The 22,530-nt window shown below is 48.2% G+C and overlaps 1 protein-coding gene across 1 annotated transcript in view; it reads right to left on the reverse strand.

The window, feature by feature from the left end:
• Positions 1-22,530, reverse strand: part of LOC118123160 (glutamate receptor ionotropic, NMDA 2B) — a 100,265-nt gene that overhangs the window by 59,636 nt on the left and 18,099 nt on the right. Inside the window, exon 3 of the mRNA XM_035180344.2 lies at positions 17,861-18,508. Coding sequence (XP_035036235.1) covers positions 17,861-18,508 — 648 coding nt within the window. The remainder of the gene's footprint in view (positions 1-17,860; positions 18,509-22,530) is intronic.

A 22,530-nucleotide genomic window follows, 5' to 3' on the forward strand; every position in this document is an offset into this window, starting at 1 on the left:
GGGGGAGAGGGAACGGGGGTGAACGGAGAGAGGGACGGAGGGAGTTTGATTTTTGATACAATTTCTGAGGTTTTTCAGCCTCGGTGGTTTGTCGTGTAGCGAACAGAGGGGAGATCGGATATCAGAAACACTGATTAGCTGCCGTCAGGCTCAGTCGAAGCACAGTTACGAAGTCGATTCCACTAAAAAATCTGCACTTTTCCCTTAGTGCGTCTGCGCAAAATGGAAAAAACACAATCAGAGTGTATGTGGTGATCAATTTTAAAATATAGCAGCGTCTCAAACGTGCCTCCTGCAAAACAGATAAACCAAAATGTCCACATTTTCCAAGCCGAGGCAAACGAACTTCGCTTCTTTGACTGGAGTGCGGAGCAGCAGCCGACGGTAACGTGCAGCGTGAGCTTCATCTCTTCACCTCCGACAGTTTGGTGGAACAGTGCGAGGTGGAATTTAACATTTAACAGTGTATGAGCAGCTTATCTGAGGAGGAGGAGGAGGAGGAGGAGGAGGAGTCAGGAGCCGGAGGGAGCTCGGAGCGACGGCAGGAGGGACAACAGACAAACGCCTCTTTAAGTTTGCATGAGTTTTTTTTTTAACTCTCTCGTTACAACATTTTATTCCTCCAGCTTTGTCGCTTCACCTCCATCCTCCTCCTCTCCTCCTCTCCTCCTCTCCTCCTCCTCTCCTCCTCTCCTCCTCCGTCTGCACGTGTCACTCCCATCCCTCCTTTTCCATCAGCCTCCGTCCGCCACACACACACACACACACACACGTCCTCCTTTCCCACGCTCAACCTTCCCTTCCCTGCGTGTCCTTAACTGTCCTTTCCCCCTGTTTCCTGGCGAGATACACAACCGCCGCCCTTCCCCTCGTTTATTTGAACTTTATCCAAACCCATCTGCCCGTTCTCTTCCAACTTACGTCTCTGTCTCTCGCCCTCCTGTTTTTATCTTTGCCTCCTCGTCCTGATTGGATTATTATTATTCCCCAAATGGATTTTTTTTCCCGTTCTGACGATTCAGCGTTTAAAATGAATATTTAAAGTCAAATTTCTAAAGTTATTATCCTCCTAATGGATTATTATGCACAGCACTCAGCCGGAATTTATAGAGTTTAGCGTGTTGATTTTTTCAATTTGGCTTTTGTCTTGCAAGTCGTCTCAACCCGAATGCTCTTTCTCTTTCTCTCTTTCTCTCTTTCTCTCTCTCTCTCGCTCTGCCGCTTTTTCTCTTTGTCTCTCGCTCTGTCCTACTTCTGAACCCAGTTATGCGATCCATCTCTCCATCCTCCCTCCAGACCCTCGCTCTCTCCCGCCGTTGCCAGCCCACCCCCTTCATCCCCTTACCCTCCTGCCCTCCTTCCATCTCTCACTCTCTCCCACTATCTCTCCATTCCCCCACCCCCCCACCCCCACCCCCACCCCGCTCTCAATCACTGCTCCCTGCAATGTTAATTCAAGTCGCCTGGTTAGGGAGGACAGTACAGTTCCAATAATGCCGAAAGCACTTAGGAGCACATAATCAATCTCTCTCTCTCTCTCTCTCTCTTTCTGCTTCTCCGTTTTCTCACCCAATTTTATATTCCCTCCATATGTGGAACAAGACCCTGCCTCCTTTAACTCTCTCTATCTCCACACTCCGTTCTAATCAAGCCCCCTTTTTCATTTCAATATTTTATGCCTGCTCTCTAAAAGTGTCTCTTCTCTTAATGTGAGCATGACAATACACACGTTATACATGACCTGGTTTTTCAGGGTTTGAGTCGGCCGCTCGCTTTTCAATTACGGGAAACTCTTCAAATAACCCTGTGGAGTTTTTTCACGATTAGCAGCTCTACGGAGAACGTGTTTTTACGGAGGGACGCGATAGAGATGTTCCGATACCTGGACCTTGAGTAAACATCCTTTGTATTCGTTATCCTAATGGTTCAAGACCTTTCTCTCCTGACTACAAAACTTTTAATAAACTCCAAGCTCACACTTCCTGTTTAGCTTGCAACAAGACTTCTGTGGCTTCAGGGAACTATACATGTTATATATTAAAAACAGGAAAGTACGATTATTTTAGTTATATAAGCACGTGAATAATTGATCTTTTTAATTTGATTACATATGATTTTGTTGGGAAGAGGCCTTCACACAAGCAGAGACAATAAGTTTCTTTGTTCCATATTAGGATGAAACATCTGGAGCTGTCAGGAATTGTCCCTTACATCTGTCCACAGACTTTTGGTCCCTGCCTTATAACCAGCGCTTTTAAATTCTCCACTTTCCCTTCCGTCACATCCTTCTATCTGTCCCTCCACCCACATTTTCCGTCACACTCAGAGATAGTTTTTGCCTCACAAAATAATCCACCCCCACTCCTCTTTTTCTTTCTCTCTCTCTCCTCTCTCTCTCTCTCCCTCTCCCTCTCCCTCTGTCTCCCTTGTCAGTCCGTCCCTCGCTGCTTCATGTACATGCACACCTCTCCTCAGGTGTCAGCTGCTGCCCTGTCAGGTTTAAGGGGAGACGAGTGGAGAGGAGGAACAGAGATGAAGAGACAGAAAGAGAGAGAGAGACAGAGATAGAGAGAGAGAGGAGTAGGGGAAAGGAGGACAGACAGGATGAGGGAGGCACAGAGATAGAGAGAGAGAGAGATAGAGAGAGAGAGTGTGACAAAGTGAGAGAGTGGTTGAGAGAGGCTAAGAGAGGGAGTGAAATACTTCTAATTCATGGAGACAGGCTGTGTTTCCGTGGCAACGTGGTTTCCATCGTAACAGCCCTGCTAAGGATGCCATTAGTGGGGAACAAAAAGAGAATGCCACTTACTGCACACACACACACACACACACACACACACACACACACACACACACACACACACACACACACACACACACACACACACACACAACAACACAACAGTCACCTACATGCATTTACACATTCTAATACACTAACAAACGCACACAGGCACTCAGACACGATACACACACACACACACACACACCACCCACACAGCGCTCTTCTCTGCCCCTTTCAACTCACAACTCAACACGCATCCTGCTGCCACTTCCCCGCTGCCCACACAGGATCTCAAACAGACACACACACACACTGATCTGCTTCACACCTGCCGTCGCTCCTGCCCCGGCGCCTATACACCGAGAAATAATTCCACAGTTTGAGCAGAGCAGCAAAGGGATGATCAGTCACCGGGGAGCAGCCTCCATTATTCTGCCGACAGTCTCGCGCACGACTTGTTGGAACCAAACGTTCACACAACTTTTTGTATCGCTGACCCTGAGCACACGTTTACATCCGAGCAGCAGGACTGCAGAGGTAGAAAGTGTTGTTTCTTTAGTATTCCGAGGACACGCTGGAGGTTTGTTATCCACGAGGCCGGCTGCCGACCCTCCAGCACTCAGCGACGCTCAACGGCATCGTGATGGGTCTGACGGGAGGAAGGAGCCTGAGAGGAACATCCAATGAAAATCAATTTGTATTTATTGTCTCTGAGTTTTAATTCAGAAGGTTAACGAGTCAGAAGTCGTGCTGCTTACTTTTCTATTTGAGAAACTGAGTCCTCACACGAAACCGGGTAAAGAGTGTTCTATCGGTGTTTGTCTCAGAAATTAACAAGTTAAAGAATCTAATGCTGCACAATCCAAGTTGATATTACTGTAGGCAGCAGGCATGTTGCTCGCTCTGCGCTTTGCTCCGGGGCATCACAGACAATAACCTACTTTCCACTGCAGGGGCCGAGCGGGCGAACACAGCTCGTGCACAACCTACTGCATGTCACTGAAACTCCAACTCAAAATAACGTGTGATTCGTTGTCTTGCTTATCACAAAAACAAGAGATTAAAGAATGAAAGAACTCACCATTTTCTTTTTGTTTTCAAAGTAACGGTATGAAAATAAAGCACATTGGGGGATAGTGTTGATAAATCCACGTACATACTCGTGCTGCAGCCTAAATTACATGTGAGGATGCACCTGAACACACTGACTCCCTTCTGGCCTGAGACCATAAGGTCATCTGAGGGGGTTTAATATTTATCAGGCGTCCGATACCGAGAATCATGATGTTAATACTCGTATAGGAAGCAGCACATTCCCCGTCCCTCAGCGTCGCTCTGGGGCCACGGAGACGTTGTTCCTCTCCGTATAGAAAACACACCGTTTCTCCCGTACAGCAACGCAGAGCTGCAAAGACGTTATATATCGGTCAGGTGCGACCCTATGTACCAAATGTACCGTGCATACAACGGCAGGTCTGTGCATGGAGGGAAGCAGCGTCGCAGCAGTGTGTGTGTGTTTTATTGGGTGAGGTGGGTTCGGAGTGTGTGTTTCTGGACTCTGTGACTCGATCCATCTTCGGCACAAACAATTCCGTTGATGCCTTTTTTTTTTCCGCTGCCATATAAGTCACGGAGAAGAAGTGAGGGGAGAAATTATTTTGGAAAAATAGTGCAGAGATAAAACAGATGCGGGTGAATAGGTTTCTTGATTACAGAAACTGCTGCAGGGTGCAACACGGAGGAAAGCGATGCCCGGGCCCAGAGATAGCTGAGTGGTTAAGTCGGACGAGCCCGAAGCCTCGTGTGTCCCCCTGCTGACCTTGGATCAAACGCTCCCCACAACTTCTCTGCTTTTTTGAGAGACGAAAAATAATCAAAAACACCGACAACGTCCATTTAATGACATTTAAGAAAAACATCACATCTACAAAACAAACCAACAAACGGACGAGGTGAGAACATAACCTCCTCCACGCTCTGATTTCCCACTGTGCACGACGCAGCATTCACGACCTCCTGCTTTGCCTCTAAACATCGGTGCTGGACGTTAATCACGAGGAGCCCGGTTGTCGAATACAGATGTAATTCCTACAGTACATTAGGATAAAGGGCTCTGAATCTGTAACTTGATTCCTGAGCTTCCAGGTTTTACTGCACGCTGTTAAACTTCATGGTGGATCTAAATTACGATGCAAAGGCCGTGTTTAGGCCTCTCGACGGAGTCATTCGGTCCAATCACGGCTCTGTATGGTCACATAACAGCCAAGGTACTGTATATAGATCCTGTTGTGCAGCACAATGAGGAAACATGGTTCTGTCGGGATGTTGTTATACTTCAAGAAGGGGTAAAAAAAGCCCCTGCACAGCCCTGGTCTCATGAAACACAGGATAAAATCAGACAGGTTCCGTGCTCTCTACTATCACAGCATCACAACATCCCTTAACGTCTGCGTGCGGGGAGAGGAGTCGACTTCCACCTCTTTCCTTCATCCCTCAAAACCAGCCACAGTCTCCTCTTCATATTAAAACCCAACGCACACCATTCAGCAGCTGGACTTCAGCGATCCAAGGACAACTACAACTATTCAGAGGGCAGAAAGGTGACTCTTCTCCTCGTCTACTTTATGTGGAACTTGATTTTTTTTTTTTATCTTTATCCTGCACGAATTCAGCCTCTGATTTGTGTGGTCACAGTCCGAGATCTAAAACAAGCAAAAGCACATCCAGTCTTTTTTTTTTTATCACTTATCTTTGTCTCACTTGAGGAGAGATAAAAGTGCAGCTCCGGCACGTTGCGTAATCTACTTAATGGAATGTGATGCGCAGCACGCTGCCGACAGGTGCTCCTGTCACACTGGCCCTTATCCAGAACAAGGTGAGAATACAACACAGGTCCGGGGCCATTACTTCCACATTCTTATCTAATAAAATAACCTTGGCTCAAGTTCGGGGGACTGTGCGGAGACGCTCCTGCGACAGGATCCGCTGTGCCTCTGTGCCAAAGTTCACAATGAGCTGGGAGGCGCATCGCAAATATTAAAATGTTGTGAATTATTGGATGTGGTTTCATCCACAACCCCATTGCTCCCATCTTTGTTTTGCTCTTTACAGTCAGAACCTCTTTTAATGTAAGTTTAATATGCTCTTAATAAAAGCAGATGGATTTACTGATGCAGGGGTCGGACGTTTCCATGTGAACGAGACTGTTTTTGTTGTTGTCGTCCTGGTACATTGTGTTCTGTTTATTAGCATATTGCATTGTTTAAACACCCCCAACACCCAGCCACCTCATGCCAATAAAAGTCTATTAAGCCTGTTTGACTTTGCAAATGCAAATCAGTCTTTGACGGAGAACAGGGCGGCCGAGCTCCAGTCGACCAAACGAGTAGCTGATGTGACGGAGAACAAATACAGGAGCTACTGCAAAGATCAAAATGCCCAGCAGGGGGTTGTTTTATTGACAATGATGATAGTGTCTGATGATATTGAAGATGGTGATAAAGATAATGGGAGGAAAGACAACAACGTGTCCAATGGCACGATGACAGTAGTGAAAATGATCGATATGTGACGTTTTAATGAGAATATTTCACATTAATTCCCCAAAGAGAACATTCACAGCTAATTTAAAAGGAGAAGTTAGGACACTTTTCTCTTTCTTGCTGAGTCTACGGAAGGCAGTACTGGATTTCTGCTCGGACGTCAGGCTATCAAGCTCCAACTGTCCAGCTTGTCAGCAATTGAGAGCCGAGCCAAAAGGTCCTGCACATGGCAGATCCGCAGCCGGAGAACCTCGGGCTCACCTGTCCGCCCTTTCATTCAACGGGTATCGATTGTTCTGGGCCTGATTTGGTCAAAGATTGGCAGGAGGAACAAGCAGCGCCGAGGTGTTCTATTTAAATGTCTCCGCGCTCGCACCGTCAACATCAAACTCCTCAGCGCTCCGGACGTGGACGCCTCACGGATCGCTCTATGTAGATTTATTACCGGGAGAGGTCGACCGGAGGAGGTGCTGTCGGATTGTGGAAAGCCACAAAGTTGGAAAACAACCGAAAAGAGCACCCGCAACTTTGTGTGGGAGAAAGTGAGGCTTCAGGGGGCAGATGGGATTTTGAACTCACACCACTCTGGCCACTTTGGAGGTAGAGAGGGTCAAGCAGAAGGTCGGTGGTTCAATCCCCTGCACCTCCAGTCTGCACTCAGACACCCAATTCCTGAATCAACATTTTAAACATTTCAGATAAATTTGCTGTAGCGCCATAAATCACATTTGTCATTTCTGTCCTGTCCACAAAAAGTAACTAATAATGTGCAGCGCATTTTTAAAAGATAAATCCTGCCTGTCCCCGGTGACCGATACGAGGATGAGGGTAATGAAGCAGGTGTATTCTGGCTGTGTCTGCAGCCGAGGCCTTTCGCACTGCACAGTATAAGCATCACACACATGCTGGAGGTGGATTTTTTTTTCCGTCTCACTGTATACTGTCTGTTTGTCACGTCTGACTCATGCATCTGTGTACTGTATCTAAACGGGTTTGTGCGGATGCTGGCGGCAGAGCAGAGGACGGAGCGCAGGCTTGTGGGCAAATGCAGACAGACAGCGAGAGCGGAGACTAAAGAGGAGGTGGTGTTTGCTGTAATTTAGGAGAACAAGCGAGGGGAGGGGCAACATTTACATTCATCACCGGCGCTCGCCTCGCCTCAACTCACATGACGTGAGAAGAGAGAGAGAGAGAGAGAGAGAGAGAGAGAGAGAGAGAGAGAGAGGAGAAAGGAGAGCGCCGGAGCAGTTGAGACAAAATACAGAGAGAGGGAGAGATGCAACGAGACAGAATGGGGTTGAGCAAAAAGATCCTTTCTGTGTTTCTTTTTTTTATTTTCTCTCCGTCAACCTCGGGAACGTTTCTGTGGCAATGAGACTATGAACAGGAGGACCTGGATTTTCAAAAAGACAAGATCTGAGCACTGAGATAAAAACAGAAAAGGACAAATACAGCGAACACACAATCTATCCAAATGAATCCAGAAAGCAAACTCCAGAAGTCTCAGTGTCTGTATCGGGGAACAGGTATCTGAAGATAGCAGAAGTGCTTTTTACTTTGAAATAGGAAGAGTTGCAAATATTCATGTTGGTGTGAAAGCGGAGAAAATACGCCAGACGCCAACTCTTTAGAAGAGTCCCACGTCTCAGGCTCACACACAGGAGCACTGTCGCTCTATGACCTAATAACACAAGCACCGAATTAAAAAAGCAAGAGGTTCCTCGACGCATGTGTGTCCAGTTTGCATCTGAATTACTGCAGGAAACTCAGAAAACAGATTCAGAGAAGAAGCTGCAGCCAAACAAAGGGAGCATTCGAGACAGGCAGGGTTATAAACAGCCACTGCACTAGTTTATGCAATTCTGGAACAAATGCTTCATTTGCAGCATAAAGTGGACGACATGCAGATTTACATCTTTTATATTTCATGTTAAGATTGAATTCCCTGCACAGCTGTTCCTCCTTTATAACAATCCAGTCAGCTCAGGTGGAAACAGCCTCTGACACCTGAGTAGATTGGACTGTCACTTATGTATGAGTGTGTGTTTTTACATGTCGATGCACTGACACTTACATTTTTCTATGTGTGTTTGGATGTCTCTGGAAAAAAAGGGCAGCGCAAGCATCAGCATGTGTGTGTGTGTGTGTGTGTGTGTGTGTTTACATGAACTACACACTTCATCTCTTTCTGACACACCTTGGATGAGGACGTGATTTTAGGATCCTGGGTAGAATTAGCTTGATGCCGAGGCACTTAAAGGCTGAATGATTTTTATACCGTATGTCAGCAAGTCTGAACATAGTGATTTGGGTGTGTGTGTGTGTGTGTGTGTGTGTGTGTGTGTGTGTGTGTGTGTGTGTGTGTGTGTGTGTGTGTGTGTGTGTGTGTGTCACAGCATGTGGCTCTGACGTGGGCCGGCTTGGCACAGCATTGGTGAGTAATTGAGCGAGTACATTGTGGTCCTCACTCGCGCCTGCCTTCTTCCACATCCCTGCCTCCCTCACTCTTCACTCCCTCTCCCTGACTTCGTCTCCTTCCGTCTCCTTCCGTCTCCTTCCGTCTCCTTCCCTCTTTTCTTTCCTTCTTCCCTCTCTCTTTGCCTCCACTGAGGCTACATTCTTACTAATACGTGTGTCTATACCAACACACCTGCAAACACATGTCACATGACCAGGACCACGTAAACAGGAAGCAGATTGTTGTCGTTGACTCTGCAGTTGGTTGTGTAGAAAATACTACGAATGAAAAACAGCAGTGATGAAAAGTAAGAGCGGGGATTTATTTTCTTGCGGCCCAGAAAAATTCTGTATTAGCCGCTCGAAAAACTAAACGTAGCAACAGTGATGTGTTTTAAAACTACAACACAGTAGAGTGGATGTAGCCTTTCAAAGAGTTGCTCTTCACAGGAGGCCACGTGTGCGTCATGGACCAAGAAAAGTCAAACAGGAAGAAGAAATAACAGATCAGTAATCATCTGAACTGGAGGAAGAGATCACTCCTGTTATTTGCTCCATAAAATGTGGCCCAATCTGACCCTGTGGCACAAACCACAGGTTTTCCAGCTTCGCTTTTAGCTTCAGTTAAGTATTTCTAACAGCGATTACACAATGATTATCCAAAATAAAAGAAAGGGCACACCGGGTGCTGTCGGGCCCGGATCTGTTTACTAGAGCGTCAAATGACCCGTCACCAAGGGGCACGAGAGACGGAGGTTTGTAAACGGACAGATGCAAACAGCTGGAGGGGAAATGGTTGTGTTAAAGGTGAAGGAGGGTGGAGCAGGGTGGGGCCGCAGCCTGTTTTTGATCCGTTACTGTAAAGGGCTGAGTAATTAACCAGTCCTACATTTGTACCTCTCCTCTCCATATGTGCTGTATGCTTCATAGAAAAGCACTGACTCATCTCAGCCTATGAATAGATAGAGGTCCGCTCCCTCTCCACCCCTGAATCACGGCGGAGGCAGGCGGAGATAAGGCTAATAAGGGTCCTGGCAAAGGGCTGGTGTTAGGTCCACCAGGGGATAAGAGGGGAGGAAGGATATCAGAGGGGGGGAGGAGGAGTTGCTTGTAGATCACGGTGGTGGTGGTGAAGTAAGGAGAAGTGGGAAAAGGGAGGGCTAGACTATTCGTGTCCGGAGGGAGGAGACGAGGAGGGAGCGAGGGGAGACGAGGCAGCGCGGTGCAATAGTTGAAGTGGATATGAAGTCAAGGAGGGAGGAGGAGGTGTAAGGCCAGAGGGATCAGGGGGATGGAGGGATGGGATGGAGGAGAAGGTGTGGCTGGTCCTGGTGTGCCAGGGGGACGGAGAAGAGGCCAAGCAGGTTGGAAAGGGAGGGATGGAGTGAGACGACAAAAAGCAAAGACAGGGGTGAGGATGAATGGGTGAGGCTTGGGGGGATGTGAGGTGTAAATCTGCCTGCCTCATGTGGGCGGCCTCAGGATGAACCAGAGAGAGATAGAGAGAGAGTGACAGGTGAAAGAGAGAAAACAGGGGAACGCAGGAGAACAAAAGGGGAGCAGACGGAGAGAGAGAGAGAGAGAGAGAGAGAGAGAGAGAGAGAGAGAGAGAGAGAGAGAATGATGACAGGATGAATAAAAGAAGAGTACAAGCCCTTACAGTTCATCATCCCACATGTCGAGAATGGACCAATTTGTTTTGGTTTTCTTGAATCCATCATTTTGTAAAAGCCGAAACTTCGTCTCGTTTCTAATCGTTTCCCTCGTCCCCTCAAAGTACACGTAAGCACCGCGCACGCATTAATCTGCCGAATCTGTCTGTAATGAAAAGCGAGAGAGCGGAGGAGAGGAATAGAATTTGAGATGGAGAGAGTGGAAAGTGAGGGCGAGGGAGGGAGGGAGGGAGGAGGGTAGAGGAAAAAGTTATGGGGTGAGTTTAAAAATGGCCACATTCTAAATGGCCGGAGTAAATTGAGACCAACGGGGTTGGAAAATAGGACACATAAATTTAGGGCTCTCGATATTTCTCGCTACCTCTTCCTGCCCTCCCTCTCTCTCTCTCTCTCTCTCTCTCTCTCTCTCTCTCTCTCCATAAAAGGGGAACACACACAGCAGGTTGTCACGTTTTCTAAACCAGGACAATGAGAAGGTAAGAGGAGACTCTAGCGGCACCATGAAACCCACATTGTGTCTAAAGATGTGGACGAATCTCTCTGGACATAAAGTCGACCCCTTTACATGAAGCCATCTCATATTGTGTGTACATGTCAAACGGAGCATTTGGGAACCAATGACGTCACAGTTTACTGCACATGCCCACTGCTGCTTTGTGTAATGACGATGCACGTTGTGGTTGGTTTTGTGTTCTCGATATCTTATAAAACGAAGGTCTCGTGGATGGAGATGTGAAGTGAAACTGAATAAATGCAGACACACACAAAACGCTGAAGGGTTAAAGTAAAATGTACTGTTCACGATATATATAGAGACAATCTAAGTGCAAACAAGTCAGTCGTACGTCTCGCAGAACAAAGGCAAGACAGGCAATTTTGTTAATAGAGCACCTTTCACACACAGAGGTAGATTCAAGGTGATGGAACAGGGTTTATATTTCTTATAAAGCATCTCTGGAAGTCAGGAAGCTTCAGAACCTGAGCACGCACCATGCAGGCTGTTGTCAGGTCCATCGATTGGATGAGAAACGGGGTCGGTCCAGGACAAGTAACTTAAATTACATCATGTGTTTGACGCCAACAACACCAGAGACAAGAGGATCATTCTGAATATATGTAGTAAAATGATGATTAATGTCTCAAACTACTTTTTCTTCAACAGAAATGTGTTTTAAAAACAGAGGGGCAACAAATCAGATAACCACAGTCGTGTCGACAGGATCTTAACCTCGGGATATAGGCAACTTTTATAAAAAGTTCCACCTAATAAAACGTCCGTGAAATGAAAATAGCCATATGATAAATTCCTAGAGACCCACAGACAATCAAACAGCAAACAGAGAAGCACGCGGGAATGAAAGTGAACAACAGAGGCAACGATAAAGGGAAAGAGCCCATATCCAGGATGAGAGGGTGGATCAGAGCGCTGTTACGACGGGTTCGCTGTGCTTTACTACACAACAAAATACATGAATGAACTGAACAATTAGGGGGAGAGAGATGTGAAGGAGACAGGAACAGAGGGAGGCAACAGCGAAATGGGAAGAGAAATAAAAACAAAACAAAAGGCAAACACACACAGAGAGAGACGTTCGGCACAGGAACACTCGCTTTTAATTCTCTTATCATTTCCAAATGCTCCTAATTGCGTGTGTGTTTTAGCCGGAGCGGTGCTGCCAAGCTGAACGGCACATTACATTAATCGAGTACAGGACCTCAGTGATTACTACAACAATAGGTGCTGCTGTGGGACATTAATTGGGAATATAAATGCAGGCACATTCATGTTCAACCCACTGGACTAAAACCCCCAAGAGGACGCGGTGCGTGGTCCTCACACAGGAAATGACCAGAAATGAATTAAGGACCATTTCCTCCCAACGTTCGAGGGTCAATAGAAATACAGAGGAGCGTGTTTCTTTTGGAAAATTGAGGTATGGACGTCAATTATTCCACTGAATTCACCCCTGTGCTGTGATTACACAGTTCAACTGGCTCACTTCACACACACAAACAACAATAATTATCCCTGGACACAGTTCAACACCAATTGTACATCATCACCGAGCCCGTTTCCTCTCTCGTGCTCAGACACACATCACCCTCCCTCTTTTCTCACAAAGCGAGGACACCCACAGGCACAACCACCACATTTTAAAAAAGCCTGGAATTATTTGGGCAAAAGTTAATTGACCCGCATCCTGCTGTTATTTTGTTCCTGCCGGTGACACAAAAGATCCTGTTTGCACGTGCGCGCAATCAGCCCCCACGTTTGTATATTTGTGTGTTTGTGACGGTGAAGCAACAGCAGCAGGTCACTGTGCCTTTCCTTCATTTCCTTCATTTTCTATTTAATATTCAGGCGTTATCACCTTTGTAACATTCAGCATGTGTTCCTGTCTACTTCAGATATAACACGTGTGTTTTGTGTCTGCCTGCATATCTCTGCATGTGTGCAAATGTTCCGCATTGTCTACGCTTGTTTGTTATTTGGCAATTTTAATGTGGATCCAGATAAGAAGCAGATCCAGGATTTTGTTTCCCCACTTTCTTTAACATGGTGAGATTCAAAATCAGCTTTCCATAGTTAATTCAATAGTAAATTTCATTTTGTCTGTCTGTCTCTTAGGAGGGATTACAACGAAACTTGGTGGAAGGATGTGGTGCGGATCCAGAACAGGGGGCGGATCCAATTCTTTCTACTATAATATAAAATGTGGTTTCCGATACTTAGGATAACGCGTGTGGGCAGGTGTTGTTATTTGTGCGTCTGCCTCCATATCTCTGCACGTTATTCGTATCATATAGTTTCCCTCAGGTCACCGGGGATTTCTGCTTTTCCCTTTTTCATTAATTGCCGACAGTCTCACATTCAAATCCTTACGAACGAGTGGAAGCTATCTCTCGGCTCATCTCCAGCTGCAGCAGCTTCCTCTCGCATTAGCTCGCTGTGCGTATTGTGCGGCGGCCCTGGGGTGATCGGCGACAACCACAGCTATTTGTACCACTACAAAGCCATACCTTCCAGACAAGACGCGGGAAGACGACTCGCCATGTCTTGATAATATGAGCATTAGCCAGAGCTTTAGATCCCAGTGATTAGTGCAGCGCAACACACACACACTGCACAGGGACAACCAGCAGGGTGGCGCTGGAAACCACTACTGACAGAAGACTGGCAACCATGTTGGCGAGGAAACACCAATTCACATTAACGCACGTGCACAAAGACACACATGCACGCCCTTAAACTGCTGGACGCCTTCCCTCTCTCCTCTCCATCTCCTCCTCCTCCTCCTCCTTTATCACGTCCTGTCTTTCACAGATGTGGCTACAGCTGCGCTCTATCCATCTTCCTCTCCTCCTTCAGTCCTCCTCCATTGAGGCTGTGACTTCCTGAGCAGGGAGGCAGCTTCTCCTCTTCATGCCACGTCGGCTGCACTGGATAGATGACGATACACCTGCTGCTGCACACACACGCTCGGTGTCACTCTGCCTCTCTCTCTCTCTCTCTCTCTCCCCCCCCCTCTCTCTCTCAGCCGTGCACCCATTGCTCTCATCCTCTTACTTACTGCCCAGCCCTCCCTCACTGATCTTATTCATTGACACAGATGCGAGTGCCCTTTGCCTCCATCCATCTCTCTCTTCCTCCCTCCTCCTCTGCACTCGTCTTCACTCCTCGTGGATTGTGGAGCTGCCCGACTTCCTCCTTCCACCCCTTCATCTGTTTAATTCTGCTGAATTTCAATCTTCAAGTTCACTACTTCAGTGCACTAGAAGTAAGTACAGCACATAGCCACTTCCCACCAGTTACCTGAGGTTTCTAGTATGACTACTGTAATTCCTCGAATAAAAGCAGGCCTATATATGAAGCCTGGCATCTCCCAGTGCTGCAATGACAACGATAAAAACCTTCTTATGATAAATAAATGGATTCGGTCAACAGAAACTCTAAGTACCTCCCTTAACGAGGTCTGCGTGTGTTTGTCTGTTAGCTAGCAGGATTACGCAGAAACCTACGGGACGGTGGGAGGATGTGCTAACGCAGCGCAGCTCACCAACATGAAGAAACACCTGAAATGAAAAGCAGGATGTTCAGCGACGCTCAAGGAACCAGTGTTTCCCGGGCGTATAAAGTCTACGTACAGATGCAACCACTGTGGAAGCTCTGGCCTCTTCATCGCTGCAGGTTCGCTCCGTCCCCGAGGGGAAATATTTAAAATGATTCAGTTTTGTTTTTGTTGCAGACGTCAGAAAGCGACAGGAGGTGTGCGGCTGATCCAGAGACAGGTGTGTTTGCAGCGGTCTCAGGTGATGACGCCGGGACTGCATGAATCTGCCATCGGCGCATAACGCTTGTTTTTACAACCCTAATACCCGGTAACACTGCATGTGCGTGCATATGTGAGGAGAAAGGAGCTTTTGTGATCGTGATTCAACCCGACTCTTCACACGGCACGGCGCTCGTCCACTCCAGAGGGAACATTTTATGGAGTTATCTTGTACCGTTCCTCCACAATGCTTCCCTACTCAGCCCGCACTAAAAATCTAACTGCTGTATTCTCTGCCTTCTGTGTGTCGCTCCCTGTTCTCATCTGCTCCGTGGATGTGTAATGAAAGAGGAGGGGGTCGTCTTGCCAACTGTAATAGCGGCGGTCGGCCTTCAGTCTTGATGGGTGCATGCTTTTGTGTGTGTTGGAGTGAGGGCGGAAGATAAACACCTCATATTGCAATCCCCATTTCCCTGCGTGTCTTTGTCGCTGCATTTCCATGGACGCTCGCTCAGAGGCACATTGTGCAGCCCAATCTTTCTCTCTCTCTTTACCTCGACCTTTCTTTCCATCTTACACAATTACTCTCCATCACTTCTCCTCCATCGCTGCTGTCCATACTCCGTCTTGCTCTCCCTCCTGCTCCCTCTCTATCTCTCTCCGTATCTCCCACTCGCTTTCAGATGTTTTTCTCCTCCCAGTCAGAGCAGTGTCAAACTCTGTCTCCTCTTCTGCTGCTGCTGAGCCCTCGTCCTCTACCCTCATCTGTCCATCACCTCTACAGACAGCTCTCTCTCCCAACGCCTCCCGATCCGGCCAAAACCCTTCAAACACTTCCCGCTTCCACTCAAAGTAGAATTTCTTTCCGCGCGATCTCATCGTCGCTATCTCGATTTCTCCACTTTCCACCCTCCCCGGTCCCTCGCCCCTTCCCTCCCTCCCTCCCTCCCTCCCTCTGATCCCTCTCTATCGTATTTTCTCCACTCCATTGTCTCAGCCCATTAAGCAGACACAAATCCGTTTGGAGACTGAGCCTCGGCGCAGCTCCGTCCTCGCTCTCCTGGGCCCCGGTGCAGCCAGGAGGAAGCTCTCGGGGGAGGCAGACTCTGGCTTGTGGCCGGGGGAAATCCATTTAAACCTCCGCCTCAAAACGCTGCTCTTTCCTGCTGCCTGCTGCACTTAGGGCACATGTGCTTAATGAATGATAGCGTCTCTGCACACACACAAATGCACAGTGGCATGAATTCCTCAACTACCCCCCACTGCTTCCCTCTTCCTCTCACATCCCTGCGTTCTTCCATGCAATAAAACACAAACATAAATTCTCACAGGTAATGCAGCCACCCATGCGTCAGGAGGGCAGTTGAAGTGCTTTCAGGGATTTATATGTTTTTTAGGAACTGCCATTAGTGGGGTTGGGGGGGTGTAAGACAGATGTGGTCACCGGGTCGGGCAGAGAGAATGGAAATTTAAGAAAAGGCAGCTGTGTGGGTGCATGAGCATCGTGTGTGTGTGTGTGTGTGTGTGTGTGTGTGTGTGTGTGTGTGTGTGTGTGTGGCACAGACGTCTTCAGTTCCCAGCCATTTCTCTCCTTAGCGCTCTAATGAGAAAGAACACAGAGAAGAGCGTCTGTGGTGCCCGCTGGCTTCGCCGTGTCAGTGCGACTCATGTCTCCGCTGGTACAACGACCTGTTGGCACCAGCGGGTCAGCAGACAAACTGGAGGACGACGGCGCCGGGACAGCGACGGCTGACAAAAGACTAACACGCCGAGGCCCCGCAGCCCAAACAGCCGAGCAGCAGGTTCCCGGACAGCAGGGGCAACTCTCCTCAAGTGTTTGAACACAGGTTTCATTAAATAGACTTTGTCCTCAGCCAGTTATTATTTAATGCAGCTGGATTTGTGTATGAAGCTTCAAATGAATGGGCTGATTTTGTGGAAAGGAGTCCAAGCCCGGATCCCAGGCGGACGCAGATAAAGCAGCAGCAGATTGCTTTATCTCATTAGGCAAGAAACAGTCAGAGATCCAGCTCTCTGTTCTGGTGCAAGCTTCGGCTTATCCTGTTACTGGCGTCAGCTCTGTTTGTCTTTGGAGTTCAGCTCAACCCGTCTGTCTGTGTCTGTCTGTGTCTGTCTGTGTCTGTCTGTGCCTGTCTGTGTCTGTCTGTGTCTGTCTAGTCGTTTTCAGACATGAACTCCAGAGAATGTCCAAACGTTATGCGTCTGGACTTTCTCCCGAGTTTCATTCTTTTAGTTTTTTTCTGCTTTGCGTCAGTCACCATCATGCCATCTCCTGCTGTTTTCTCCCATGAGTTCAGATACAGCCCATCTGGAGAATGTCCAGAGCAGCTTCTGTGTCTCTGTCTGTCTCCTGAGTTACTACCGATGCAGGGAAAGAGTTGAGAAAAACCTCCGAAGCGTCAAACCGATCAAAGTGTCTTGCTTTGGGCCGAGCTGACATTCAAGAGGACGATGCAGCAGAGAGCAGTTGAAGGTCGCAGGGCACTTCCAAAGAACATTTTCTCACCTTCGAGTACACACCAGTGTATCACAGCCCGTGACAGTGTTGAGTGTCTGGCTTCAGTGTGAGGGAGAGCGATGCAAAATCTAACCAGCAGTTACATTTCACTAATATCGGACTAAAGTGACTCATTAGTCACAATTAAACAACAAACCTTGTGCGGTGGTTGAAGCTGTGGATACAGGGCGAGAGTCTTTACATCTATCTTTTGTTGATTGAAAAAATCTCTGTGAATAGAGGCATAATCTATCCGTGACAGGATTTCACAGCAGTGACAGCACTACAGCTATGATTGACAGCAAAGTGCAGCCAATCGAAATGGAATCCAGCAGAGATTTAAGGTCGCGGTGGAGACCGGCCTCGCTCGAACCGAACGGCATTTCATCAAACGCCACGGCGGCGACTGAAGACGAAGGTCCGGTGTCTCTGCTGAACTTTGAGGAGCCAGACTACACAACTCAAGTGGAGCTGAAGTTTCATCAAATTAAATGTTTCATGGAGTGACGTGTGTTTGAGTGATGCTTCTCCCTCCACCGTCCCCTTTTCATTTTAATGATCATTTACTGAAAATGAGACCAACTTTCTCTCTAACATATTTGGACTTTTCCTACCTTGGCAGCCATGATCATGGATGAGCCCCCGCGGACTCCGAGGATGGGGATGTGGGTCTGGGCCGAGATGAAGTCCAGGATCTGGGCGATGGCCTCCTGGTCGGTGTCGTCCCCGAACACCACGCCCTGCAGCCAGTGCTCGGTCATTAGGTCACAGATGCTCTTGATGATGCTTTTAGGGTCCGTCTCATTCATGGTCAGCACCTCCACATTGGGCGCCATGTGGAGAAAGTCATCCTTCTCCCGGGCCCCGGCCAGCGCCACCTCGCTGGAGTTGCCCACCAGGACCACGGCGATGCTGAGGCCTCGGAGGATGTTGGGCAGGGCCATGTGGTGCGGAGGGGGCTGGGGGATGGGTACGTAGTGGCCGCCGCCTCCACCACCACCTCCACCGCCCTTCTCTCGCCGCGAGTGGCAGGCCGGGGGCAGGTGGAGAAGGCAGAGCAGCAGGAGAAGGAGGGAGAGGCAGAGAGAGGCGCTGGAGCGGCGGTGAAGCGAAGGAGGCGGAGGAGGGTGCAGGGGTCGGACCGGCCTCTCTTGCTCCTGGGCGGCCGAGGGGATGGAGGTGGAGGCCCCGGCGTGGCCGTGAGGCGGGGAGGGGCTGCGGCAGCCGCAGACGGGCATGGTGGAGGAGTGGGAGAGTAATACCTGGAGAGATAGAGGAGGAGGTAGAGAGGAAAGAGGGTAGGTGGTAAAGCAGGAGGGGAAAAGAAAGAGGGGAAGAAAGAGAGCGAGGTTAACATAGCACTATGCAACATTGATTGAACACAGCACTGAATTGCCAAGCGGCTACATGCATCATATGAATCAGTGCATATCAATGTCTGTCCACAGAAATGGGGCAATGAAGGGAGCGAACGGAGGGGGAGAGGGAGGCCTTGTGGGAAACGAGGGTTTAAACGCACAAAGAGGGATGAGAGGAGGGGGTCACACTTGACACATGAATAGTGCATAAACACACAGATACATGGAACGATGGTTAACATATTATCGCACACGGATAAATCTTTCATGTGAAACGCTCAGAAGCAGCATTACAGAGGAAATATAAACTCTCCCTCCAGATGAGGTTCTGGCATCTTTGACGGGGGAGGACCGGGGGAGAGGGGTGAGGTCGGGGAGCAACAAGGAGGGAGGGACGGAAAGAGCGAAGTCATAGGGAAGAAAAAGATGGATGACTGACAAAGTGTCTGGCGTGAGATGAGTGACACGCCGACCTGAGACGCAGACAAACGCACTGACGCCAAAACTGATAACGTGATTGACAGCGGAGCCGCTCGGAGCAATTGGCGAGACTTTGATATGATTCCCGCCCTCCTCCCTCGACCCCTGTTGGCCTAGTTTAGCACTCGGAGTCGTTTGCTGTCCATCCCTCCATCCCTCCATCCCTCCATCCTTCCACCTGCCTCCCACACTCCACTTGACCATAACTCTCTCCGCGACTCCCTCCTCCCTGTGCTTATTTATAGAGCTTTTCATTAATGGCAACGCAGAGGGGAGGGACGGGCCAGGTGGGTTCGGTGAAGACGGAGAATAAGGGGAGAGAGGGGGATAAAAAGCGAGATGAAGGAAAAGACAGCGAGACGACGGAGGGTGACGAAGGTGGGACAGCAGCAACAGCCACGACGGCAGACATGAAGAAGAAGCCGCATCTTTCTCCGAGAGAGACGTGTGTGTTCTCTGTGTGTTTACATCTGAGTGTGTGGGAGGGCATGTGTCCTCTCCAGTTTATCGGCATATAGCTGGTGTGGGTGTACGTTCAGTGGGAATAGATGTTCACTCAGGTTTTGTGGGCAGAGATACCCGGGACGGTGGGGGAGTAGTTGCTCACAAACTTGCTGTGAGTGGTGTATTGTGCGTATATCTCATACGTGGCCGCCTATAACGAGGCAGATGGAAGGTACAAAGAAGAAGAAAAACACTAAAACAATAAACCAGCCGATGAAGCTGACAGCTAATAAGACAGGAAATGACAGAGAGGGAGAAAAAGCCAGGAGGAGATTGAGAGAGGGATAAAGGGACGAATGCAGAGATGACAGAACAACTTCTTTAGGGAAAACTAATTGCTGGAGGTTCGTCAGCTCTAATTACAGGTCCCTGTGTTAATAGTCAATTGCACACCACTCTCCAGGAAGGATAGAGAGGTGGGAGGGAGAGGGAATGAGGGAGGGATGATAAGAGGCAGAAAAAGGAAAAGGAGGGGTGGGAGGAAGCGGGAGAAAGACGAGAGAGAGAGCGTAAAACCAAGGAGGACCTCGGTGAGGCGGAGAGGAAGATGAAAGAGCGCGTGGAGAGGAGGAAGAAAGGAAACGGAGGAGAGAGGGAGGGATGAGGGAAGAGGGAGAACGGGACGAAAGACGAAAGGGAGGAGGAGAGCGAGTCGCAGACTGAGAGAGAGAGAGAGAGAGAGAGAGAGAGAGAGAGAGAGAGAGATGCCCTCTTTGAATCTGGACTTCTCTGGCAGCACTCTGTTTCCATGGCAACAATTAAAATAGGCCTACATGCACACACATACAGACACTGTTGATGGACACGGAGATACACACACACACTCACGCACACACACACACACACACACACACACAACCATAGTTCGCACAACTACCCTTGTTAGGACGTCGCTTTGACCTGCGTTCATCGTGGACGAGCCGACACTGACCTTCACCTCAGCTTTAGTCGCCATGACGTCCCAACAAGATCAGTGTTCGTACCACAAAAAGTCCAGCGCACACGCACACACACACACACACACACACACACACACACACGTTGTAATAAGCATTGATCGAGTTAATGCGGGGTCGTCGTCTAACACAGGCCTCACTCTGCTGTGCATCCTTCACGTGGGTGTACTTCACACACCGATTCCTCTCACGCACAGATTAGCATAGAGACCTCTGACACATTTTACACATGAACACACACACACAGACACACACACACACACACACACACACACACACACACACACACACACACACACACACACACTCTTTTTCATGCATCCAGGAAACTTGCCACCTCTCCCCATCTCACCCCGTCACACACAGCCGGCAGACGCACACACACACATGCACACACACTCGACACACACACAGACACACACACACACGCCTCCAGGGTACAGATTATATTAGCCGACGCACTGTGTATCTCCAGTGATCATTCGGGAAAGATGAGGCCATTAAAAAGTCCCACAGTGAGTCGGCGGCACGTCTCATAAAGAAACACAAAAGGCGTGTGTTAGACTGTAGATTGCACGAGCGAGGTTATGACATTAATGACCCCGTTTGCCCATCAGCCAGCCCCCCCGCGTCTCACCCACCATTTGCTCTATTAGCCACACCAGCGCACACAGCAGCCGTATCAGTTACACACGGGTGGACGGCAGATCGCCTCCTCCAGCCCGGGAACCCGCAGGTCCTCGCGCGCACGGTTCTGCTGCTTCTCAAGCTTCTGTTAAGAGTGAAGGTTTTCAGAAATGACACTGAATGTGAATTATAAACATATTCAACAAGGGATTATTGAACGTTTGTAATTGTGCAAGTGTGTATTTTAGAAAGTGGACGGAGAAAATGCAAAGAAATCCATGTGAACGTACACGATTCAATTATTGTCAGTATCGTGTGCTCATCTGCGGGACACTGACACACTGACACACTGACACACGAAGTCACTTATCTCTTTAAACGGATTCTACATGTGAATCAGAGAAGGACGACACCTCGGGGCCGGAAGCTTCTGGTTTCCGTTTTCTGCTTCGACCAACTGCAGGTGAACAGTTCGTGTGAAGAGCAGAAGACGCAGAACACATTGACTGGAATCTGGCTATCGAGCCAAAATGTCGCCTGGACCTTAAACGTTCGACTCGTGTGACAAAAGAAACTCATCGGACTGTGAACGGTGAACGGAAGAGTTCTGCTGTCTACCCTGGAAACCCAGAAATATTGATTGTTGCCCCCAGAGGCTAATTCATCGCAGATCGTTTGACACAATAATTGACAGTTACTGAATGTGTTGTTTGGACACTTAAGAATGCGATCCTTTTGTGTAAAGCTTCAGTCGAATTTGAATCAGATTAATCAATAATGAATCAACTATTTTGGTTAATCATCAGCAAAAATGTTCCAGCTTCGTAAAGAGAAACATTATTTTTTAGTTTCTTACTCTTCTATGTAGTAAGACAGTTATTACAACTTTCTAATAAGTCAAATATGTAAGATATACAGCATAGGATATGATTTACAGTGCATAGTAAGATATGGATGGATGATGTTTGACAATTTCTTAATGCGACCTAATACAACCACCTTTCTGCAACTGAGCCCCGACCACCTTAAACTCTAGTGAGACAAAACCTGACCAGAAGCTAAGAAGTTAGAAGTTAAATGAGAAAACATATTTTCTGGGCCAACAAAGCATCATGTGCTGCTAAACGACGTTTTAATCCACCAAACAGCTCACTGATCGTTTGAGAAAACAAACCACTGGATCAATTGCTGTTTTATTTGCCATTTTATTGCCAGTTTTTCATGTTGCACCGTTTCCCCTTTTTCTTTCTGTGTCGCCCTGGATCTGCTCTGGAAATTATTGCTCGCGACTGATTGCAAGACGCTGTATTAAACACACGCGTTATTCCTGCTGGCACGACGGTATTTTAACGACCGAAC

Source organism: Hippoglossus stenolepis, chromosome 16 (genome assembly GCF_022539355.2).
Source record: "Hippoglossus stenolepis isolate QCI-W04-F060 chromosome 16, HSTE1.2, whole genome shotgun sequence".
Lineage (NCBI taxonomy): Eukaryota > Metazoa > Chordata > Actinopteri > Pleuronectiformes > Pleuronectidae > Hippoglossus > Hippoglossus stenolepis.